This window comes from Enoplosus armatus, chromosome 4 (assembly GCF_043641665.1).
Source record: "Enoplosus armatus isolate fEnoArm2 chromosome 4, fEnoArm2.hap1, whole genome shotgun sequence".
Classification (NCBI taxonomy): Eukaryota; Metazoa; Chordata; class Actinopteri; order Centrarchiformes; family Enoplosidae; genus Enoplosus; species Enoplosus armatus.
Genome location: NC_092183.1, coordinates 27,014,212 through 27,040,061, shown reverse-complemented (window position 1 = coordinate 27,040,061; position 25,850 = coordinate 27,014,212). Strand labels below are relative to the sequence as shown.

At 44.0% G+C, this 25,850-nt stretch overlaps 1 protein-coding gene across 1 annotated transcript in view; it reads left to right on the top strand.

Moving 5' to 3' along the window:
• Positions 1 to 23,303, top strand: part of nsmfb (NMDA receptor synaptonuclear signaling and neuronal migration factor b) — a 34,829-nt gene extending 11,526 nt beyond the window's left edge. The window contains exons 3-16 of the mRNA XM_070904692.1: positions 663 to 1,433; positions 1,709 to 1,781; positions 3,622 to 3,627; positions 6,174 to 6,242; positions 9,486 to 9,538; positions 10,201 to 10,290; positions 10,765 to 10,892; positions 10,997 to 11,080; positions 12,481 to 12,514; positions 12,812 to 12,882; positions 13,815 to 13,894; positions 14,344 to 14,446; positions 21,107 to 21,182; positions 23,206 to 23,303. Coding sequence (XP_070760793.1) covers positions 663 to 1,433; positions 1,709 to 1,781; positions 3,622 to 3,627; positions 6,174 to 6,242; positions 9,486 to 9,538; positions 10,201 to 10,290; positions 10,765 to 10,892; positions 10,997 to 11,080; positions 12,481 to 12,514; positions 12,812 to 12,882; positions 13,815 to 13,894; positions 14,344 to 14,446; positions 21,107 to 21,182; positions 23,206 to 23,303 — 1,736 coding nt within the window. The remainder of the gene's footprint in view (positions 1 to 662; positions 1,434 to 1,708; positions 1,782 to 3,621; positions 3,628 to 6,173; positions 6,243 to 9,485; positions 9,539 to 10,200; positions 10,291 to 10,764; positions 10,893 to 10,996; positions 11,081 to 12,480; positions 12,515 to 12,811; positions 12,883 to 13,814; positions 13,895 to 14,343; positions 14,447 to 21,106; positions 21,183 to 23,205) is intronic.
• Positions 23,304 to 25,850: the final 2,547 nt, after the last annotated feature.

The window sequence follows — 25,850 nt, the reverse complement described above, 5'->3', positions numbered from 1 at the left end:
GCCCATTTCTGGTGTGACACAGAGTTTATACATTAAAAAACGACCCTAAACTATAATAGTGAACCCGCAATGAAACCAAATAAAGTGTCACTGAAACACATCAGTGTTGAAAAGAGCATTATAATTAGCCAGGTTTGGTGAAGTAAACAGAGGGGGGAAAAGGCAGCTTTCTGCTCATCAGTATCACTCTGCAACAGGCATGTCACTTGTTTATCCGCGACACAGATAGCATGAAAAAACTCAGCCCATTCCCATGAGCTAACACTTACTTATTTGCCCACAGCATTGCAGCTGCGTACCCTGTGAGAAGGAGCATCTCTCCTCCATGACCCTCCAGGACGACGGGGCTTTTGTTTCTGCCAAAGCCCCTCATGCACTGTACCAGCTCATCCATTTCCAAATCTTTCATCATTCCTCTTGTCCTATCACTCAGCCACCTTTTCCCTCTCATCCTCCCGAAAGCTTTGCTGGCTCGCAAATGTTTACCACTCCGTTGCCAAAGCTACAAATCCCAGAGCGCAACAGTCTCTGTTCATTTACATTTTATATCTGGTGCTCATTTACAAAAGCTGTATAAATTACAGACAACATGTTTTCTCTGTCGCTTTGTTTGCTATCCCGTTACATCTCTCCATCTTCTCTTTCTTTTCCTCTGTCTCCAGATCATCTCTTGTCTGACACCTTCCCCGGCCAGGACTGCGACTCTCCAGACGTCAGCCGCTTGCATAACAACAATCTGCCACCGCAGAGCCGCTGTTTGCCCATAGCTAAACCCAACCAGTCCAGCCAATCCGATCCCAGTGCTCATAAACAGGCTCAACCTCAGGTCAATACCCCCCAGGCTCAAGCACCTTTGGGTCCCTCCAAACGTCGACTGTCTGTCGAGCGCAGCCTCTCCACAGAGGACCCGCCGGGTGCCAGAGGCCCCGAGGGGAGCGTGGCGGTGAAGCCGGCCAGAGTGTACACGATCACCAGGGAAGGAGGGATGACCCTTGGGGGCCGTGGCAGCGAGGAGAGCCTGGAGCTGGAGGTGCTGAAGGGCACCAGGGAGCAGCCTCTGTCCCAGGCCCCTGCCTCTGCCAACGACAACCCGTCCTGCACCAGCCAGCCGTCCGCCACAGCCACCCGCGGTAGCCATCACCGTAGTAGCCATCACCGCAGCAACCATCACCACGCCCACCAGCATCACGGAGGCCTGCCATCATCATCGCAGCCGCTGCAGAGCTCGGGGAGCGCCAACAACATCCGGGACTGGGGCATGAGGAGAGGGGGGTCGCGGGACGACTACACCCCAGACTGTGTGGCCTGTATTCGGGCTCCGTGTCAAAGCCAGCGCTCCCTGGACCTGGATACCTCACCGCGAGATGGAGGGAAGCACCGCAAGAAACTGGAGAGGATGTACAGCGAGGACAGGGCGTCTACTGATGACAGGGGTAAAGAAAGATGGATGTGGGGCTTATATTGATTTGGAAGAGGGAAGGGAATTGTAGATATATATATCTGTCATGTCAACAGCTTTGTGGTTCACCTAGAATCTGTAAAATGACTAAATTTTAAGTGGATAAAACAGTAAAACAAGGTGTATTTCACCCCATTCACCCTCAGATGTCACCATGCATTCACGAGCCTCCTCCGCTAATTGCAAGGCCCGTGTTTGAATGTTCTGCTCGCTGACACCATGCCCTCCTTTTGTTTTCTCTGTTTGCAGAGGACAATCCTAATAGCTGGTTCCCCAAAGAGAATATGTTCAGCTTTCAGACAGCCACCACCACCATGCAGGCGTGAGTATGGCATGGGAATCCGCCTTTACTCCCACTCCGTGCATCGCGGTTGTCTTGCTGCACGTGTTGGCAGGATACGGCTCAGCCTTTTTCCTTCCAACACTTGCAGCTCAAATGTAGTGTTCTACTACAAAATCTTAATGAGCTTTCACACATTTCTCACTGGTTGGTTTCACCAATATATAAAGCCAGTACAACTTGATATAACAAAGTATCGGCCAGTCATAGTTGTTCACTTCTGTTATTCACCTCGTCGTTGAATAACAGAAGTGAGCTGTGGAAGTCATTGGCTGCCAATATCTAAATATGTCTTTCAACCAAATGGAAATGTAATTTTCCATTTCATTAAGTACAATGTATTACAAAACAAATACATTTAATAAACAATAGAATGTTGAACAGACTTTTAATTTTAATTTTAAATTGGCAGAAATATTGAAAAAGTATCTGCACCAAAATCTCAGTGTGTCTCATACGGAGTGAAACCTTCTCTACCTTACAGATATCACCTTAGATGGCACTGCATGTCCTTCACCAATATCCTGTCTTATTCAGATAGGATGCGGAAACAACTAACACTAACTAATTACTGTACAACATTATTATACACACGAGAGATGATTTGATAAACTTCCAAAACATACAATTCTTTTAGCATCTGCTAAACCACTTAAAATACATTTTATTCTATGGATTCCATTGAAGGTTTTCCATGATGGCATGAATGCTATTTCAGTGGCTTTTCTATCCTAAAGGCCTGGTCACACCAGAGAGCGTTCAGCATAATTAATCTGTGCAGCCGTTGGCATTACAAGCTTCGTTAGCAAGCAGTTAGCTCAGGCGCTAACAGAACAGTACGTTTTTCACAGTTAATTCAAATCAAGCACATTAATCCTTTGACTCCTGTCGCAGTACTGTTTGCAAACCACTCCTCTTTTACAGAGCTGTTTATGCTCCAACAGAGGAGGTTAAATAAAAATGATGGTGACACACAGCTACGGCAAACCTTACCCCCACGAACGAATCCAATAATCATGGCGATCCCTTTGAAAGAACTTGATTTAAATGCGTGTGACCAGATCTTTAGTTGGATTAATGTGCACCCATTTAAAGATCTGAACAAAACATCAACTTCTGTCGAGAATCTTGGACCAGATTTAGAAAGTAGACAATGTAAGTTGGTCTTGACAGTTCACATGCATACACCAACACACACAAGTGCCCCCCACTCTTAGTGACTAGTTAATTATCACCTATCACCCAGATGTTATAATTATGACCCTCAAACAGACAAAGCTCACCCACCATGATCTTTCCCCTCGTCTCTCCCACGCTCCCTCTTTTCTCTCCATATGTCAGCTTCTCTCCTCCCTTTTTCCATCTGTTTCCGTCTGCCTGTGTCCCTATTAGGGTCAGACTGATATATGGGCCCAGCACTGGCCTTTGATTAGAATGATTGGCCAATCATTATCTTTCACCTCTAATATGATGGGTTTCTTGCCATTTGTCTCTGGGCAGTCCTTAATCTGAACTCGTCTAACGAGACATTTTGGTCAGATCAGGTAGGCATGTGCAATATCACCATCTGTCCTGTGCAAAGATTCTGTCCTTGCTCGCTGATATTTTGAGGTTATATTCAGGACTATTCAACTCCAGGTGAGTCGGGGAGTTTTTTCGCTCATTGTATCCTCACCTGAAAGTGAGAACTGCAACATGAAGCAGTCTCTGATGTGTGTGTGGAGTATTTGGCTGGACCTGTTGCTAACTCCTCTCTCATTTTGTCCTCTCTGCTCCCTCTCCTCCTCTCTCTGTGTGGCGGCCTTCCAAACCACGACTGTAGAATATCGTGAGTAACTCTTTCAACCGCCCCCGCTGTTCTTCCTCATTGCTCTTCCTTTTTGCTCGCTGTGTCAGTTAGGTAACATGTCTTGAAATGCCTTTTCCTCATGTGGCTTTGTGCTATTCAGTCTGCTGTGTCCTTAACCCCCTCAACCTCAGTGTCTGCTGGACTGGGTGTTGGAAGTTATAGATTCAGTCAGTGGTCACCTAAAGTGTAGGGAAGGCACTGTACAGTAGAAGCAGCAATACTGAATTCACCGATTGCACAGGAATACTCTACATTATCAAGTTTAAGTATTGCGGTATTGGTGTACCTCGTCTGAATAGTGGCCGTTGCTTAAAAGAAGTGTCACACTGCGACAGTGATAACTTAGTATACACACTTAATGTCTGCCTAGAGCTTATGCAGCCATCATGAAAAGCATATTGGTCAAAGCAAAGGCATTTTCATTGTGGTTAAATGTAAAGAGAGACACAGACCAAGCTGATAAAATAGGACGCGTAACAATATATATACATATACATATACAGTATCTAGCTGCATTTAGCGTCATAAAAGAGAGGAGAGGAGTCACATTAACGAGTGAATTAGTCAAAACTGCTATCTGGTTAATAAGTTCTCTGCACGCCAATGTCTGTACAGCTCCTAACCAAAGATAGTTTCGTCAAAACAAGAAGAAGCGCCACTCTGTGTCATTTCAAAAGGTAGACAGGAACATCAGAACGGTCAGTCTGACAGCAGTATCAGTAGTTGGGGGGTTAGTAGATACTAAGTGACTAGCTTTTACATTGTGAGGAAATACTTAACAGCAGTTTATGATTATTATTATTAAGTGAACCACTGCTACCAACTGTGTAGCGGTATTAAAACATTTAACACCAGTTTTGAACGTCATGATCATTTTATTCAATTTTGAGTAATGCATTATCCCACAATGTGATATCTTATTATCTTACTTAAGATGTCAGCAGAATTGGTCATTTATTTGTCATATATTTCCTATGAAAACGAACTTTTGCTCCAACTGACGGGTTTGAATAGAGGACAATGGACCTCAACATCAACAACATTATTTTATCAGACTCCCTTCACATACAGACAAGATACGTTTGTGGCTATTGGTCCTACTTCATCATGTTTGAACACGATGCAGACCACCAAATAGGCCTCACAGAAAATACTGTAATTGCAATTTACATCACAATTGCAAAAGTCAGTCCAAAAGATTTGATATTTTACCCAAATTGTTAGCACTAGTTTTTCTGTCGCTACAACTTGGTGTGAATTTCATGATTTAATTTTAATCTATAACATGGGTCCGTATAGAAAATAACACAACCTGTGGCTGGTGCAAGTATGTAAAAACCCATTGAACGCATTGCAGGTTACTATCACAAAAGCATTCCCATAGAAAATCTGAGACATATAATCGCCATAAACAGACAGAAGGTCTACCAGGTCTACACTATAATGTCATTTTTATTTCTAACCACTGTGTTGAATTTGGCGGGAGATCTGCTCAAAACACAAAAGAGGAGGAAGGCTCTCGGCTTTGAGAGTTTCTAGTGACGGCAGATGGTGGAAAGAGTGGCAGGTTGAAGGAAGAGTCACATCCAGCATGTTCATCTGTTTCAGGGAGAGGGAACAGAAAGTGATGGAGCTCATGAGGCGACAGAAACGATGTAATAGCAGTGCAGAGGCAGGCACTGGATAATAAGCCCTGTACAGACACCAGTGACTTCAGCCCAGTCATCAGCTGTCTGTCAGGACTGCAGGACACGACTTCATTTTTCTGACATACGTTGTCACCGATGATTCTCATTATGTCTGACATCCTGTCAGAACCATTACTGTCCCCTTTGGGAAAGGCACACCCACGCTGACCAACGTGCTGACAGGCACACACAAAAAGTAATGCCTTAAAAGCCAGATTTCAATCAAGTCATTAGTACTAGGAATTTAATACTGGTGAGCGATATAGTTAATTCACATTGGACAGGCAGTTTCCTGGTTACTCCTCAGTGTCTCTTCTTGTAGATCCCTATCTTGCATTGTGGTCCTAGTTTGTGTGTGTGTGTGTGTGTGTGTGTGTGTGTGTGTGTGTGTGTGTGTGCACAACCTGAGACTATCCGCAATGTCTTCTTCCTCTGGTGGATAAAACATCCCTGTGCTGCTAACCACTCCGCAAAGCTAACCAACCCCCCTTCCCCCCACTAACCCTTATCGACTTAAAACCCCTCACTTTAAACCCCTTTATTGTTGCCCCATCCGACCCTGACTGGAACTTTATGTTTATGCCCGAACCCAACTAGACCCAAAGGGCTTTAATCTGGTCAATTTCTCGCATTTCAGTCAGGCCAAGTTAAAAACAAACTATAGCTCAAACAGCATAAGCGATTTCTGAGTTAAATCAGATGAAGTTCTGTCAAGATTATTTACTCCTTGGGTCAGTTTGGGTTCTGACAAAGATTCTTTGGTGTTAGGTCAGGCGCAGCGAAAACATAAAACGCTACCTCCCCACAAAACCACTTAACGCTTTGACGTCCTGGCAGGGCTTTCCGCGGCATTGCTGAGAGAAAGAGGCGGAAAAGAGAGCAGGAGGCAGCCACCGTGATGGAGAGGTACCGTGTCCTGGCTGTCCTGTTCTGTCCTGTGTGGTGCTAAACCCTCCCTGTTACAGCTGCCCCACTACACGGCACAGAAATAACCCTTCTTGACAAGTCTCATCGTCAGTCTCATATCAGATCTCTTTTTTTCATAATGGACCACTTGGCTGATTGTTTTTGGGTTTTTTTTTTTTACCTCATCTCTATGTATACTTTAGATTTTAAAATAGTGACTGGGGCCTTCTACTTTGCCTTTTTGTTTGTTTGTTTTGTTCATAATCCCTCCTGTCTGCAATAGGCATTTAATTTGAAACATCTGCAGGAAACATTGAGTTTCATTGACAGTAATTAACCTGCACTTTATTAGCAACCGGCCTTTATTTGAAGAACAGCTTTTAATTGAGAATTTATGCGGCCTATACTGTACATACACCGTCGGCTGGCAGGTGGACTTGAAATGGTGAACATAGGTAGGTCAGTACAGTACACAGAGATAAGGTGGTGAATGTTGGTAAATACAAGTGAAACATTTTCCAGGACAATTTCACACTTACAGCGGAGGATCCTCTTCAGAGGACAGCAGAAACCTTCAGGCAAGCCCACGAACAAAAAAACAACACTACTACTACTGATGATCATAATCACCATTGTGGTTATAATCATCATAATCATTAATAATCAAACCATTAGGGACAATATGACCTAGATTGATTTATTTATATATTTTTTCCCAGCTTCCAGCAGTGTATGACAATAATTATTATATTAAATGAATGCAACCTGGGCCCAGTAAGCAACATAAAATGGATGGATGGATAACCCAATTAAAACTGATTTTTAATTTAAGTTAATTTAAGTTTTTGCTAAAATCAACAGCACCGTAGCTTCCTTGCTGCTGGAGCTAGCGGTAGTGTCAGTGCTGGCTACAGGTCTGATGGCGACGACTGAAACTCCACAAAACGGGATTAGGGGCCGTGCAGATGTTGCGCGCCGCAGGTCATGTGACAAGAATCATCAGCTCCATCACAGCATCCGGTCTGAAGTTCTTACTGTTTTGACACCAACAGAAGGAACAACGGCTGGAGATGTATCAGCTCAGAACTTGGGCTGTTTTCACGTTACTAGTTGTAACATTAACGGTTGTGCGGCAGTGCAATGTCAAGCGGTTTTGGTTGCTTAGTAGCGGCAGGAGCGCAACCTCCCGAGCACCTTGGATAAAAGTATGCTGGCGTTTTCCCATGCATTTTAGACGCAACATCTGAACAGCCTCCTGTGTGCACAACCCACTGTCACAACAATCCCACTTTTAATTGATTGGTGGGTAACGCCTTTATAACCACCACCACTGCCTACAGCAGGCAAGATGAAATATTTGAGTCTTTGTTGAATTGAAACTTGACTTTTTAATACCTTCCATGGGCTTTTTGAGGAAACGTGACAAATTGCATTTGTCTTGGCCTCCATACCCTGCTGTCCGCATATTGGCAAACAGTTACTGTGCTTTTACACAAGAAACGAAATGTCCCCTGTACTCCTGTCCTCAACTGCTGTTATAGGGCCATCACACACCTTGCAATAGTATCCTATGGCATGTGTGATGAATCCTCGAGGCTATGGGCTGCAGGTTTAATCAGTGTTCCTCACTGAACACCAGGTTTTAAAGTGAGGTCTGTTAATACGGGGCCGTAGCTCACTGCTCTGTGGCTCAAAGTGAACAAATTGATCAATATTTGGCAATAGACCTCACATCCACCATGGCTGAGACCTGCCATTCGTTGTTTGAGCTTGTGTGTTGCAAGTTCTACAAACAGCGCAGGAGACTTATTTCTGTGTGTGTGTGTGTGTGTGTGTGTGTGTGTGTGTGTGTACAGGGCTGTGTCACGTACTTTCAGAATGCAGTGCTTTTAATAGAAAGGTACATCTCAGTTAGTTTCACAAATCGAATTATTCATGTTTGAATAAGCAAGGCATGTGTTGTTTTTTTTTGCAAAGCATTTGGAAAGGTCACAGGCAGAATGGAGAGAGGGGTTGGGTGAGATAGCTGCAGACACACACGTATTCATGCACACACCCCGACATGGGTTTGACTCGGGTGTTAGTGATTTTAAAAGCCGTTGTCACTCAGGATGAAAATATGAACGCAGGCTGACGGATGATGGATCCCCCCTCTCCTCTGAGTCATCCCTCTATTTCAGGCTCTGCCTTCACGACTCCTGCAATCGCCACTGACACGTCAACATTGTTCTTCGGAAAGCCTTGAAATCGCACTCTGGGTGCAAAATAGCTTGAGATTCCCAAAATAAAATTTAAAGCATGCACGTAGGAAGATGCCCACTTTGATTCACCTCGCTGCCGTTTGGTTAGGGTTACGCTAAGATATGAGGTTGCTAGTGGCTTTTTGTTAATGAGACTGATGTTCAGTGTTATGGAGTGGCATAAAGAAGCTAGCAATACAGAGGTGGGTCTTATTAAAAATAATGAGTAGTGGGGTTGTGGACCAGCCGCATCAGTTGTCACGAACCTTATCACAGTTTCACGAAGCATTTCAAATGTTTTGTGTTTGAATGATGAATGACTTCAGTGGTTTGTGGGTTAGCAAGACTACCGCTGATTCCTTGTCTGTCCATGAAGTACCGTCGATGCATTGAAGGTAGCGGCTGGGCGATATGGCCCAAAACGCAGCAAGACTAAGACATGATTTAAACGTCTTTATGTGCAGAGACACTTTCACCAATTTCAAGGCTGTCATCGTTTTGCACATCAAAAGGTACAGGTTGTCCCTCACGGCTGTGGGCTGTCAGCGCCAGATGTACTACATCAAAGATAGGGCGAGGACAAGGTAGTGCTGCAGTGCTTCCAGTGACATTTACCACTGAGGAAGCTCCAGTTTGTGCCTCTTACGTATTTACATTACATTTGAGTCACTTGGCAGTCTTTGTAAAGGGGTTATTGAACAACACTTACCATGGTTTTAAAGGCATTTCCAGGATCCTTTTTATTGTGCAGCAGGGGTGTTGCAGGAAATGTGTTTGTCAGAAAACGTTATGCTTTGTTTTAATACATGAGAGGCACAATCTTTGAGGTACTCCCAGAGCTGATTCTGGTACCAATCTTGTTGTCACAGCTCTGGCTAGGACCCAGAATTTTGTCTGTGTTTTCCATTCATCGGTGTTTGTGAATTGGACACATTCTTTCATTCTCTGGCTCTGTTCCTCTGTTCCTCATTGTTGATGTCTCTTCTCTTCCCTAAAATGGCAGAAATTTCCGCAAACACCTTAGGATGGTGGGCAGCCGCCGGATGAAGGTCCAGAGTAAGTCTTTCAGTGTGTCTGCATCTATGTGTATGTGCTGATGTCAGTACGTGTTCATCCAGTCGTGCTCCACAGTACCATCATGACATCGGAATTGAGGTTCATCAGAACTGATTTGTGCTTTATGCATGGAGAAACAGTTCTGTGCATGTTTATAGGAATATTGTGTTAGAAACGTCATCATAACCTTATTGCTCAAAATCCATCAGTCTACATTGAAATATTTACACTGGTGTATGTGTATGTTAGTGTACAGAACAATTAATCTAAATAGTGATATGTATACCTGCAGGAAGTTTGTGTAAAACTAGCAATGTGTATACAATTCTGAACAGACCATTTCCAGTGGAACACAATTCTATGTCCGTATTATTAGTTTCTATTAATTAATTTCACTCACATACATACGTTTTAATAGTCCAAGCAGCCTGGCTTTATAATAAATAAATACAGATATAAACTTCTAAAATAACCTTTAAATGTAGTTGTCTTCTTCACAGAAATTCATTCAGTGCATGTATATTGTGTTTTATACACATAAAAACACCCTTAAAATCAAGAGGGCTTCATGACCCCCCATGGAGCTTTGAGAGTGTTGCTGCTTTCGAGAGTGTGTATGTGTGTGCAAGTGACTCTCTCCCCCCCCCCCCTAACTCCATCAGCCTTCGCCGACCGCCGAGCCAAGAGTTTCAGCCGCTCGTGGAGTGACCCCACCCCCGTCAAGCCTGACTCGCTGCATGACTCCAGAGACAGTGAGTCGACGCTCTCCCAGTCACTCACGCACACGGACAAAAACACACTCACACTTGTCCCCAGAGAGATACATACACATAGAGACACAGACACACGCATGAACTCCCTTATTATACTTTTTGACTGTCCTTGTGTGTTTATCCGTTTACAGTGTGTGCTGCCTGTATCTCCACTCCTACTCTGTGTGTCTTTACTCGGCTGTTGCCTTCCATCCGCGCGGCCATCCCCATTTTTCAACCTGTTGTGCATCTGCCTGATGCTTTGTGTTGTAGCTGCCTGCAACTGGCTGTGTGCATAAGGAGAGTGTCATTGTGTCGTCTGCTGTCTGGTTTTAACTCCTCCTTTCCTCCCCTCTGTGCTGGAAAAATAAAATGACAGGTGCAACGCTTTTAAATGGAGCATCCTCCTCTCTAACCTTGTTTGTGTGTTATCCTTTCATCTCGCCCCTTTGTTCTTGTGTGTGTGTGAGCCAGGTGGCGAGCTTCAGACCTCCTCAGGGACACTAGATGAAGGGCTGGATGAGGACACCGACTGGGAGGAGGAGAGGGAGATGGAGAGAGCGGCCTGTGAAGGAGAGGACTTCATCCCACCTAAAATCATGGTGAGGATTCTGGCAATCGACTTTCAAATTGACTTTTGAAGTTAAGCAAAATATATCCATCACGTTCTCCATGCCTTTCTCTGCATGTTTCCCATTTCCCACAGCTGATATCCTCCAAGGTGCCAAAGGCCGAATATGTTCCCAACATCATTCGTAGGGACGACCCCTCCATCATCCCCATTCTCTATGTGAGTAGCAGCGATCGGCGGCTTTACTTCACCATTAAATTTAGGTTTAATGAATGTCTGTGCCATATATCTCCATCTAGCACCTCCCAACTATTTAGCATTGCACTACTGTAACATTGTCGGACTGACAATGGACAGTTAAAAAAAACTGATCAAAATCAATTGCAACAGAACCAAAGGCATGGTCTTTTTTCTTCCACATATTCGTCCTTGCCAAAACCTGGAGCCTGCATTACCCACAATGCAACTCGACGATTGACAGTTCGGTCGGAGATTCAGTTGTGTTATGCTAGTAGCAGTCAGCGTAGCCTCGAATAGTCGAATAGAGATGGGCAGTGGGATACGATGGATTAGTTAAGTACGCGGGGTTCATTTTTGTCTGAGTGAAGAAGAGCACCGTCAGTCATCCACTCGAAATGATGTCTCTCCTAAGCAATATGCAGACTCATTTCAGCCCAGCTTTGATGTTTGAAGTGGCACCCTGTTCAGATGAAAACATAAAGGCAATTTTTGCTGCCATTTTTCTCCAGGAAAGAGAGCAAAACACTAGAAGTTTGTAGTGGGATTCATCATTCTTTCAAGCATCGCCAAAACCTAATCACGTGTGTTTGGGACACAAGATGGACATTTGTAGGTTAAAACAAGCTGCTAATTTATGCGTCCAGCAATACAGAATATGCAATAAAATATGATCATTTTAGGGCAGTGGTTCCCAACAGCTAAACTAAAGGTGGTGGGTCAGTTGACCAGTCCACCACTTTGGTCCAGACTGAAATATTGTAACTAATGGATGGATTGCCATGAAATTTTCTACAAACATTCATGGTTCCCAGGTGATGAATCCTAATGAGTGTGACAGCCCCCTTTTCCTATTGCGCCTCCATGAGGTACATTTTGAGTGAAATGTCTCCACAACTATTGGTTGGACTGCCATGAAATGTGGTGCACACGTTCATGTTCCCCCTCAGGATGAATTGCGGTGATTCCTTGACCGAATACCTGCAAAGCAAATGTTACCATTCTCACATGCTAAGATAAGACCATGAATATGGGAAACATTATGCCTTCTAATCATCAGCATATTAGCACTGTCGTGCTGATGTTCTCACACAGCTGCTAGCGTGGCTGTAGACTCTTACAGAGTAGACTAGAGTAGCATAAAACTTTCTTGCGGCTTTCCTATCACTGTTACAACCATACGACCCCTCAGATCTACCTTGTCCCTGTAGGGGCCATGTTGGGGACCACTTATCTTAGGGAGTAGAGATGGAGACTCTTCAAAAGTCTAATGCACTGGAATTGTGAAAGAGTAAAATCAGCACTCCTAGAACAGTGGCATTAATGGCTGTAACTGTAGGGTTTAATAAAATAATAATTCTGTTTTAATCTTCCTTTTAAAGGACCATGAACATGCAACGTTTGATGACATCCTCGGTGAGTGTGTGTGTGTGTGTGTTTTCTTTTTTTTCTGTCTTTTTTTTAAACGTTAGCTCTTAAGTGAAAATTACTCTCCTGGTGTAAATGTGGAAAAGATGAGGGTGGAATAAGTTTCAGCTTGCTGGAGTGTTGAGATGACTCATTGTTTTTGTACTTGTGTACTGTGTGTGTGTGTGTGTGTGTGTGTGTCTCGAGGGACAGCCAATTTATGTGTCTCATCATTACAGCCCAGTGGGAAAAGTGACGCCTCTCGTTCTCTCTCTCCCCCTCTCTCTCTGATTGTCTCTCACCCAGAGGAGATCGAGAAGAAGCTGGCTGCCTACAGAAAAGGCTGTAAAATCTGGAACATGCTCATTTTCTGCCAGGTGAGTGACAGGAGGGACAGAGGAAGGTGGTGACATTATTGGGTCACGTTTTACTTTAAATTACTGCTGGGTTGCAATAAGTCTGGTTAGTAATCTCTAACTAGTAGATATGGATAAACTGCGAAAGATATTAATATATATATCTTTCTTTTTGCTTCACAATAATTGACATTATAACATATTTTGTGACAAGTATTGTCTGTTGGCAGCTTAAAAAACAAATCCATTAGTTTCAGCCTGTAATAGAACGACAGGCCAAACTCAAATAGCTTAAGGTCCCCCATTTTCACAACGTTAAACTGGTTTTAATGGCCGATAACGCAGTGGTGATGTGCGCTCTCCTGACTTTTTTTTATTATTATTCGACACTTTTCATTTCACGTCGAGTCTTAATTCATAATGTCACGTTTCATGACAAGTGAGCTAGTGCTCCGGATTTTGTTGAGTGATTTCTTTAAAGTGTTTTGGTGTTTGTTGACAGTGTTTCCCACCTGCATGCTGCTCTCATTTGCACTCCTGTTGTATAATGTAACACTTCCCCTGCTGCCTTGGTGGAATATATTAGGCATAATCAATATCAAATATCATGTTTAAGCTTGTTATTCTGATTCTGAATTGAAACAGGTTAAATAGGCCACTTGATGAGATGCTAGACTTTTCTTTTGATATTGGACCCAGTGTTTCTCCTCAGTTTCCTGTCTGCAGCTGGAGATAAATATTTAGTTGGTCTGGTAGTACCGCCAGCTTTACACATACTGCTGCTGATCCTCCCTCAAGCCCAATACCTCTGTGAAACTAGAAGCCTTAAACAATGTCTGCCTTTGCTTTTTTAAATATAATTTTATTACAATTAGTTTTTGGTTGTAATTTGGTCCTTAAGGTGGCTTTTTATACTTACCAGACTCTATAGTAACACAAACACCTTTCCCCAGGGAGGTCCAGGACATCTGTACCTGCTGAAGAATAAAGTCGCCACCTTTGCGAAGGTGGAGAAGGAGGACGACATGGTCCAGTAAGACTTTGCTTTATTTTGTAGGTGTATTTGTTCAGGGTTGGGGACATCACCAACCAGAGGAGTTCAATGTTTATGACAGAAACATATTCTCTCATAGTACAGAGCAAAGAACGGCTCCTATCAGCTGTGTTAGAAAGTTTAAAAGACAGAAAGGAATGGGAGGTTCAAAGATTCAGCTTTTCCTTTTACCCTTTCACACCTGAATTTCACATTTGAATGACTGCAGGTGGAATAAAAGCATGCGATGGAAATCTCGAAACCATAAAGTGCCTCCAAATTGTGTTTAGAATTGTGACCATCATGCGGTGACTCATCCCTGCCCTCCTCAAACCATCCTCCCGTTTTTGACCCTGAACCTCTCACTAGCTAACCTTTCCCGTCTCCTCTGCTGCTCGTGTCCACTTGTTGTTGATTTCCTTAACCTCTCACCTCCCCTGCGTGTCAAGGTTCTGGCGGCGCCTCAGCAGGCTGATGAGTAAGCTGAACCCGGAGCCCAACCTCATCCACATCATGGGCTGCTACGTGCTGGGGAGCGCTAATGGGGAAAAGGTAGCCATCTTTGTATTCTTTCTTAGTAGTCACGGCAAGCCTCAACAACGAATATGACTTACCGCATGCCACTAGTGCAAAGGTTTACTTAAAATGTCTGCATGCATATGCCTCTGCATGCTTACTCATAATCACAAATATGCACACACACGCTCAAAGCCGTATGCTGTCTACGGCGCGCTGCAGATAAATCATTCAGACAGTCTGTTGGCTTTGTCTCGTGTCTTACAGTGCCTAATGAGGTAAATGCAGGAGCTCTTTTTGCATATGCATGGTAAAATAATGGAAGAAGGTGCAGTTTTTGTGCACACGAAGGATAAAATAAAGTATAGGAAAGTGATTTTTTTTGTTTATGAATCATAGCAGCATGTGTACGAATCATGACCTTACCAGCACCTTCTGCTGCCTGGCTGCAGCTCTGATCCCGCTGTCAAGCTGGCACACAGCACAGGCGGGGGGGGGGTTGATGAAGAAGAGGAGACACACACACATACGTAGCACCCTGAAATGATAGGAAAATACACTCCTTGACGCCCACTCAATTAACACACACGCACCCACTCACCCTCGCTGCAATTACACGCTCACACATTAACTCACACACTCGTACCTCCTCCAGCCACCCCTGCCACGACCCTTCCACCCCCACGGAGACTGACACACACTTGCTATATGCACCGACAGCATATGGACAGGAACATGCCCACACACTGAAATATTCATGCACTCTCATGCAGCCACATCTAGAACCACTGTACTACTGCTTCTTATGATTGCTTTCTGCAATACCAGTCATTGTTCTGCACTTTGGGGGTAAAAAGTCACGCAGAGCAAGTCTGAATTTGAAATGAATTCTTGGACCGGCAGAGATGAGTGCAGGAGAAAAGGCCATTTAATGCATATTGTATGCTTGTGTAGCTCTTGACCTTAATGCTTAGAAATGAAGTGCTTAAAAGTACGACGCTGCGAGGGCCGTCGAGACACTCTCAGAGAAAAGCCGTGACACGGCATGTTGTCTGAGGAGCTGAGCGACCTTGTGGTAAATTAGTAATATGGAAATAGATTCATATTTGTAATGATGATAATAATCTTTATTGTGAGAGCACTTTTCAAAATCCACGTCACAAAGTGCTTCACAAAGGCAGCAAAGTCAAAGTCATAAAATCATCAGGTTTTAAAAGAAAACAGATGCCAACGCAGTGTAGGGAGATACGGAAATAAAAGACACATTAAAGATACAGATTAAAGCTCGAGTGATATCAGAAAAGGCTCTTTTAGGAAGGGACTTGACTCAGCCGACCTGGTTTCACCGGGCAGATCGTTCCAGAGCCTCGGGGGCCTGACTGCAAACGCTCTGTCCCCTTTAGTGTTCAGCCGGGCCTCTGGAACAGACAAAAGACTTCTTCCAGAGGATCTCAAAGTACGTCAAAGTACAGTTTGCAGTAATTACAACCGAGTGTTGTGATATATGAATGTTTCAAAATGCTATTTGTACCACATTTACCACAGTCATCGTTTGCTTTGCACCTCAGGCCTGTACCTTCTAGGTGTAAAGAAGCCCCAGCAGTGCGCACTGACAGTTAATGTAACATTTGGCATCGTCTCTACGGTGATTCGGCACACGAGGTGGGGGGGGGGGGTGAACAGGGAAGGGCTTATTCGCTGCATTTAACAATTCCCCCCCGCCCCGCAGCTGCCTGTGTGCGCTCCTGCAAGCTCAGCTGGAGAGCCACTATTAATAGACTGAGACTGACTGAGCTACCTTCAGATGACGCTCCACTCGGCTCCACCCGGCAGTCAAATACACGAGAGCAGTAGTTTCTATCTTGGTGTTAGTTCTGTCAGATTTAGTGGCGGCCATAACACACAGCGGGCGCGTTGTACAGGCAGCAGAAGCACTCAAGTTACAGCTGATTGTTACGGAGAATGATTTTTTTCCAGGACTGTAATCAGGAAAACACACTGCAAGTGTGATAACAGCCTGATAAGAATATGTCTAATATTAATATGTCTCTCTCAGACACTGGTGTAACTGCTGTGGTGGACAGATCATAATTCTAAAAATGTCCACAAACATGATTCCGCTGCTACATCAGCTCACAGTGATGATAACAGTACTGTGGATCAGGGTTCAGGATGGAGTGAATCCACTTGAAATAAGAAGCGCAAGCCAACATCACACGCTCACAATCTGCCAACATCTGGTGAAACACCGCCGACCACAGTCAGCGCGAAAAAACACCTGCAGCTGCTGAAAAAGTATTTTAGTTAAGAAATACCATTAAAATCAATGCGGGCGCATCTTTCAGTCAACAGTGTCACGCGTGTCCAATGGAACAATCAGTCCCGCTCTCTACACGGGCCGGCGATTCACCCGCACCAGACAACCCAAAGTGTATTTTCACACTTCAAGTCTATTTTCTTACATTTTGGGCACATAACTACAGCGGTTGTGGGTTGAGCTCTACGCGCCGCCAAAATGCGAGTGACCTACGCTCAATACTGTTCCTGAAGGCATCCTGAGTACCAATCTGACACCAGTGCACTCTTTCCCCCCAAATTTAAAATCTGTTTACCTCACTGTGACAGAATTGTCAGCTCCATTTCCATCTTCAGCCTGACATTGCCTCCACTTTAGCCGATTTCTATGCGGGATTGGATTTTGCCTAACCAATCACCAGAGACAATCTTGACAGCGGTGTTAGTCCCGCCTGTTTCATGTCACGATGCCAGACCACAGGCAGTCAACTCGGTGGAGTGGGCGGATTCAAAGGTCTGGACCTGGGCCACTCGCTGTGTCAACTTCATCCTTTTCAATTTTCAGTCTTTATCTCTGGACATTTAGTCTAGTTATAGTTTAACGAAGACACTTATTAGTATGTTTAGTATATAAATAATCTGGTCTGGTTTTTATTAAACTTAAGATGACTTCTTGCAGCTAGTTTAGAAGCTGCCTGACTTATTTTCGACTAATAGAACTGGTACTGAAAATTGGCAGCATTAAAGCAACAAATATATTTGTCATCGTTTTTGTTTTTTAACACTATTCTTGACTGACCTTGATATAGACTATCCAATGGCTGCACCCATTTTAAATGCTATGGACTCCATACTGGACATGCACAGTGTAACTGAAAAAGTAAATGTGGCATTTAGTTACATGATGACTTAACGCCCCTCAGCCATCGACACCTGGCTACTCTGTCGGTACTCACTTGATTTAACAACTGCACAGGGCTTTATTACTTGCTTGCTTATTGAAATTATTGAAACCCCAACCTTGAAAGCTCTGCTCTATTGATGGTCTGCTCCCTCAGGGAAATGTCGAGGTTAAGCGCCGGAGCAGATTGCATTAGCAGCACACGCAGTCTCCGGCAGGTTGGGTGACCTTTCACCTTTCACTGCCTCTCTGCATTCAGTACCGCCATTATTATTAGCAAACCTTATGTCTGCCCTACCCCACTATCAACAGAGACGAAAGAGTTCATTTAGAATATGGCAGACTCATATTCTGGTAGATAGGGAGCCACGTTTATTTATGGCTAGAACATATTTCGTCCTCCATATGTCAAGAGATGTAAAATAAAAACAGACAGGCACACGCTGGTTGCCACTATGACAGCACATCCCCCTTTGGAACCACAACGTGTTGTTTGTACACTTCGGTTTTTGTACGGATTACGTAAACGAGACGGAGTTTCCCCCGTTTCCAGTCTTTGTGCTAAGCTAAGCTAACCAGCTATTGGCTCTTGCCAAGAAAGCAAATATTTAATATTTCCCAAAATGTCAAACACTTTAAGAAAAGAATTGATGGTAGATTAACACATAAAGAGTACAAAACCTCAAAAGAAACAAAGCTATTTTATGCCACAGAACAAAATGAAACATTCAGCATTCCCTCCACATTTGGATAAATCTACATGTCCTCACAACTGAAAAGGTTCCAAATATTAAAGAACAGGGTCCCAAAAACCATCAGAGATATAACCACAGTTCCTCTCTGGAGTAAATTTTTCTTCCAAGATAACAAAATGCAAAATAAGACCAATTAGCATCCTACATTTTCTGTAATGTAGGAAAAGATCTGGCGTGACTCAGACTAAAAATTACCTCCGTATCTAACATTGACTTAGTGACAGCATGACTAGCTTTCCAAAAACAAACCTCATTTGTGCCAAAAAGATGCACAAATGTTCCGTCTTTGCTTTTACATCTGATGCAGTGTGGAGAATTATCTTTTGAGAGCTAATGCATCCTCACTGGAGGGAAATAAAGTATCATGAATACATTTAACATTTAATTTTGAAAAATGCATTCTGTTGCACATACATGATCACGTATCTTCGTCTACCTTCACCAGACTTTAAACAGTTAAACAGAGCTTTAAACAGCAAAGGAAGAGATCCAACATTTAGACAATGCAATTCTCAGATTTTACCTTTGATTTAGATGGCATTAATCACTTTATCCTCTAATGCTGTTGAATTTCTTTTATCTAATTGTTTTTATTAAAATTTGTTTATTTTCTTCAATGGTTCACAAGACAAAATTCATTTTTAAAAAGGTAAAAGATCGGTAAAGTCATCATATGAGGTGTAAAACAAGAGTAAAAAGTAAGCAAAAGTAAATTATAGAGATGCCGGATCTTAGGCGGAATTCATAAGATTAGTTGCACGTCACTTTTTACAAGCAAGAAATAAATGAATAAACACGTAGATAAATACAATGCTAGTTGTAAAGTAATTCTTCAGTAAGCTCTTTTGAACTGGCTCCTTGTTTTTTACCGAGAAATCTGATGTTTTCCATAAAGGAAGCAAACCAAAAAGCATCAAAAAGCATTCGTCTTGGAACTGACGGGTGCACAGCTAGCCTCCTGGAGATGAGAATGTCATTTGGCTGCCAGGCTCCGTGTGTGATGGCACAGCAGCTGGCACCAGACCAGACCCCAGGGAGTGAGAGGGGGTACAGGGAGGACGAGCTGGAACACGACGTGGGGAGGAGGAGGCAGTGGAGGTGTGGAGAGGTGTCATCAGGTCTGACAGCTCTCCAGAGGCACAAGTAAACACGTGTGTTGTAGATACACGCATTAGGTAATCAAGTCTTTTTCTAACTCTTGGCAAAGAACAAGTAACAGTCCACTGTAAGGAGCGCAGACGTATGCTGTGTCCACTTCAGGGGCTGCCATCTGTCAAACCCACATTTCTTATTTCATGTATTGCTATATTTAACAGGGACAGTGCACATTAATAAACATTGCTGTAAAAAGGGCTAAGAGGTCGAAGACAATACGCACCCCTACCTGTACCGGCAACCTGACTGCTCCTGGCTCCTGGCTCCTGGCTCCTGGCTCCTGGCTACACGGCTCACAAAGCTAGCTTGTAAAAGAACTCACCGGAAAAACATCCGACTCCTAGAGTGTCTTTTAGTGCAACCGAACGGCGCTATCCTTGTGACTGACAGATCGCCGTAGTAGCGACCTGTTAATCACAAGGTAGCCCCGCCCTAAAGCATACCCCCGAGACCTGGATGAGTACCATGACCGGGAGGTTGGTGCTTGGTACCGCCCCATGAGTACGCGACAGTCATTACTACATTACATGAGTACTAAGTGATCTGCCACTTAAAATGAAATGAGGGCCAGGGGCGTAGAGTTGGGGGGGCCGGACACTTCCCTACTGCGGCAGGCAGTTTTGGTCTTTGAGGTTTGTGGGAGCTACTGATGATGCTGTGATGGATCCTCTGTAGACGGTCTCATTTGTGGTTTTACTACTTGTGCAAAGGACAAAAAGGGACAAAAGCATCCCTCCCTATATTTTCAATTTTTTGATAGCGAAAATAGAGCAAAGTGGAACCGCCGCCTAACATCTTGTCATTCGAAGCTTGCTGTATTGTCAACATTGTATTATTTAATTGAGGTATCGACAACAAAATAAGTTTTAAGAGAACAGAGAAAACTTTTCTTCCTTTTATATTATTAACTTTGAACTCATCGCTGTTCTCCAGCGGTGACATTGCTCCTCGTCATGCAGCTGGTGCCGCAATGCACGAACACAAAATGTTGTCAGTCACCTGAGTCTGAGTAATGAAAAGGCATCACTTTAACAGGCAGATGAAGCCAGCAGTGTTAGATATTCCATGTCTGAAAAGAGACGCTTACGTGCTGGTACCAACACCTTGTAATGAATGCTTCCGTGAAATACATTTCCTCCTGTAAATGACATCCGTTTCATCCTGGCATCGTAAATGACCTCATTAATTTAGAACACCAAGGTCTGTGTGAGCTTTTAAAGGCAGTGAGTTAAGGTGTGTGTGTGTGTGTGTGTGTGTGTCCTCCACTACCTCCCTGTATGTGACCCCGCTCTGCCAGGCCTCTGGCTCACTATAGATCCACTCTGACAGATGTGTCTATATGGACAGAAAAAAAAACATTACTATAAGTGCCTTTCAGCTATTGCAATGTAAGTGGCACGTTGACCTTTTCACACACACTCAGCTGCAGTGCCGCACGAGCCGAACAAAAGTGTCGCAGGGCCCTCGTCCCGCTCTGTGCATACAGTCACGTCTCCGCACCGTCACAGGTTTGTTGGTGTCCACTTCAAAATGCCTGATTCTCTCTCTCTCTAACTGGTCCTCCCTGTCTGTCCCCTCTTTCCCGGGCAGCTGATTCAGACTCTGAAGAGGTTGATGAGACCCTCCTCCGTCGAATTCAAGTCCCCGCTAGAGCTGTCTGCGCAGGGTGAGAGCACCCACACACCCTCACACATTGCTTTGTCATTGTTGTTTTTTTTCCCTGCCGCCTTTACACAAGAGAAAAGAGTTGCATGCGCACGCGCACAAAAAAACATACAAACCTGTACACTCGCTGAATGTTAATAGTGGGCGTTAATCAATGAAGCCACTCAGCAATGAAGTGAGCAAACATGCAGGTGTTAACTGCTGAACTCTCAACGCGTCCCTCATCAGTCATTTTCCCGACATCTATTGATGCCGCGCTAATTATTTTCCAGTTAAGTTTTGCCAATGCGTTTTGCTCGAGGACAGTGAAGCGTCGGTGTTCGGGGTCGTAGATCAGAAGGTATTAGATTGGAATTTATTAGCATGAAGGTTCTTATGCTAAAAAGGCTGCCCACAAGATCACTCCACGTCAAAATGTCGCTGAGTGCTGCTTTAAAGCGAGGAGTTTCAAGTTTGTTTGACGTCTTTCTACGCCCAGAGGTGTGCTTTGTTGCACCTGTAACCACACCCAACTGTGACATCACAGGGTCCTGCAGTATACCTGTACATTGCTGCAGCAAGGCGAGAAGTTAAACCACAGGAGGTTCAACAGAAACAAGATTTTCAGCAGGTGCTCTTTAAATCCAGTTGTTGCCCTGAATCAATGACATAATGGTAGCAATTCAAACTTCGCTTGACAGCAGATGACCAGTAATGGCCAGGAATTCAGTGTGCCACGCCCCCCGCATCACAGAGCGTCGCATCATTTTACACCAATAGCGCGCTCCGAACACATCATAGAGAAGTAAGTGTGGTGGCCAGGATGGAAAGTCGATGCACAGCAGCACGGTGGTGTATCTTGGCACATTGACAGGATACACCACCCTGACCCTGTAGATGGCCCTGTAGAGGAAGTGGTCTTGGTCCAGTCATAAACAAATCCTTGAGCGGTTCCTTTGTGATGGGAAAGGGACCGGAACTCGATCTGACCCAATTACAAGGCCCGCTCTGCTGGCAGGGCTAGAAAAGTCAGGGGATCGCCAAAATCAGCAGGATTCATCCTCTGGGAACTATGAATGTCTGAAATATTCATGGCAATCCTGAAATATTTCAGTCTGGACTAAAGTAGTGGTCCAACCAACAGTCAAACAGAGTGACATCCCTAGAGCTGTAAAAAAATAAATTAAACAAAAGAATCGTCGTAGATGCACTATTTCATTGAACGGGCTCATTTTCCCAAGAAGGTTGCTGTTTGTAAAAGTTAAGTTTGAACTAAAGTGTGCTCTTAGTAATGCTATATATTTGGAAAATACCAAAGCGATGACTGATGACGCCATGACAGAAAGTCATTGACTACAGCTCCATGACCCAGATCCTGCTCCTGACAAAATCACAGTATAGTCAGCAGACCTGATGATCAATTCCCATCAACACTCTGTTGACAGTTATTAAGTACGTTTACATCGAACCTAAACAGAAATGCCATAAATTTGGAGAAAAAAATAAAAAAGACACTAAAAGCAGACATGATGTCTGTTGTGATAGTTAACTGACCTGAGGCTTGTTTCATGTCATTCATGAAGTGAATGGAAGGCAGATAAATAAACTGAAAGTTTAAACACTGTCGTCCTCTTAGGACAATAATCAGCACGTGATTTGTAGTAAATGGCCCTTAACATGCAAAAACACTGACTTTAAGTCAGCGGTTCCCAACCTTTCTAGCTTGAGGCCCCTCTTCACACGTTGCACTTGTGTGCTAGTTGAATTAAAAGTAATTCACAAAGCAAAGATTACTGGAAAGTCTGAGAAATTAAATAGAATTTAGTATGTTTCTCTGCTGTCCTATCTTCGAAATCATCAAGTGACCCCTCAAATTTGTCTTGCGACCCTTTGTGGGGGTCCTGACCCCCAGGTTGGGAGGCCAGGATAGTGATAATAATGTGCCAGAACTGGTGGGGGGGGTGTGAGATTCAGCGATTCAGTCAGGTTCTCCCAGGAGTGTACAGTTTCGCTCATTTGTCTTTTGTGTCGTCGTCTTTCTGCAGGAAAAGAGATGATCGAGATGTACTTTGACTTCCGCCTGTTCCGCCTGTGGAAAAGCCGCCAGCACTCGAAGCTGCTGGACTACGACGACCTCTTGTGACTTCGCCCACCTTCTGACGGCCTGTCGGCCGGTTATCTCATGTCTGAGCCCACTGTGCGGCGACGGGGGCCGTTTGGTTGAAGGGCCACCGGGAGGCTCCTGGACCGGCTCTGTGGCAGAGCGGCAGCGCAGTTGGGCCTGTTTACTTTTAGGATGGCCCTGTAGATTCTGCCAGCGGTGTACTTTTTCTCCCTCATCCATTTTCACTTTCTGCCTATCTCTCTGAGAAAAGAGAAAGAGAGGGAGGAGAAGCGAGGGACTCGTCATCCTAGCCTAAATGTGTCAGAAGACGCTAGCTAGAGTTAGATTCCTGAGTTCAGAGAGGATGCTAGATAAAAGAGTGACAGCAGAGAACAGAAAGAACTCTTCCTTTCTGAGTTTAGAGGGTGACAGATTGGATTTTTCTTTTGCCTTTAGCCAAGCTGTCTGCTCTTTTAAGATGGAGGCTGATAAGGATGGAAGTCTTTTCTTTGTCAGGTGTGGAAGTTATTCACAAGGGGATTAGAGCTTAAATGTAAATAAACAAGTGCTTACTGGAGCATTAGAGAATAGATTTCCAGCATCTCTCTCCATGCTATCAAGTGAAAATCTAGAATTAGTCTTATCAAAAACTAGAGTTGTCTATTTAACACAGCTTTTTGGGGGTTTTTTTAAACTTCAGATAAACGTATTAGTATTTCGTACCGACTGTTGTATTAACTCAGGTTCAATCCCTTGTTTGATACTAAGAATTGTACTCACTGTTGGCGACACACTGTAGATCCCAATCCAAGGCCTTCACACTCCACACAGAGTCATCTTCAGTGGGACGTCAGGGAGCGCGTGTGTGAAGGTTTCCTACGTCTTCATCGTCTCTCAAGTCACCTGTAGCCGAACAGACAGACGCGCCCATGCATGTTTCATCACGTTACGGCATTTCACTGGACCCCGCTGAGCCGGCACCAGCTACTCTTTCTTGAGCCGCTGGCCTGCGGGGGGGGTGGGTGGGGGGGTGGGGGGATCCTTTTTAGTGAGCTTGTGTTGCATGTGTGTGTCCATAGCTGACTTGCATTGTGTCACTCTGTAAAGAGGTGGAGACTATGACACCAGACTCTTTGCACCTCGGCACTGTCTTTATAAGAACTAGATATGCTAGAATACTGATAGCATACGTGCTGTATATTCTATTTATTTCAACACAAAATTTACTCGCATTTTGTGAAGTAAATTAGAATTTCTTATTTAAGACTTAACATGAATCACTCAAAGTAGCAATGGAGTGGTAGAGGTGATTTTGAGGGGTTTTTTTTGTTTCTCCTCACCACCAAATTGTTGTTTCGGTGTTAATTAACTCTTAGAACCAGTGCTCTAGTGAAGGCTTTTCAGTTGATATCACAATGTGAAGGTCTGTGTCTCCAAATACAGGCCTTGCCGTACCTGCCATACATTTCTGGGATTAATATCCGTTTTTTAAAACATCAGCACATCTTCATGTATTTTGTGTTTGTGTAAAGAACTTAAAGGCACACTCGCAGAAAGATTAGAAAAAAAGAATCATACCAATCTGTGCAGCTATCCTGACTTTTAATCCCCTCTATCAAACAGTCAAACACTGGACCCTATTTCCCATAATTCAACGGGAAAGCGTCTTTTTATTCCCCTCCCTGCCTGGTAAATGTCCCAAGCAAAACCCAAGCTGATGACATCATCAGGGGGTATTTCCTCTTTCTGTGTACAAAAAATAAATAAAAAATAAAAGGATTGGTAGAGTGTCCCTTTAAAACTTCACTAGGCAGACTGTGTCAGTACAAGTTTTACACACTGTCCTCCATTATATCAGACTTGGATTATTGTAACCCATTTTACAACAAAGGCCAGTAATAGCCTAGTGCTGCTTTATTGGCCTAATCTGTATTTATATAAAAAAAATTGTTCTATTTTTTTTAAAGTAAGGGCTTCCCCCTTTGTACTGTATAGCTAGAAAATACTCATACTAATGGTTAATAACTAACTGCTGCATTACTCACCTACTTACTTTAAACTAACAGTAAAAGTTTTGGGGGGAGTGTGCTGTTTTAACGCTTATATAAACTTTGGATCAGTGTAATTGCTGGCATCAGTAGTGTCGGATGGGGATGAGTGACATTTACATCGCTCCATCTCAAGCTTGTGCTGAGGTGGCCGTGTCCTCTATTGTACTGTATATCCCCACCGCAGAAATATGCAGCGCCATCATGTGATAACACTCACTGTGTCTCTGCAGACCAAATGTCCTCACAAAAGATAGGACGGAGCAGCAACACAACGTGCGTCATTCATCCATGTACTGTAAGCTTCCCGACTCTGTACCCAGGCTCCCCTGCACACGTTCAGTGCATGTGCGTCTCCACCGCGGCTGGCTGAGCCCTTTCACTGCGTATGCGCACATGCGTGTCTTGTGTTGCCGTCGCCCCCTGATTCATGCAAGTCAACCGAGCTGGAAGAAGTGTTCATTGCGTTGGAGTGCTTGAGTAGCTCTCAGCTAGCAGGATCGGGATGGGGGACTCAGATGCCCACAAATATTCGTCT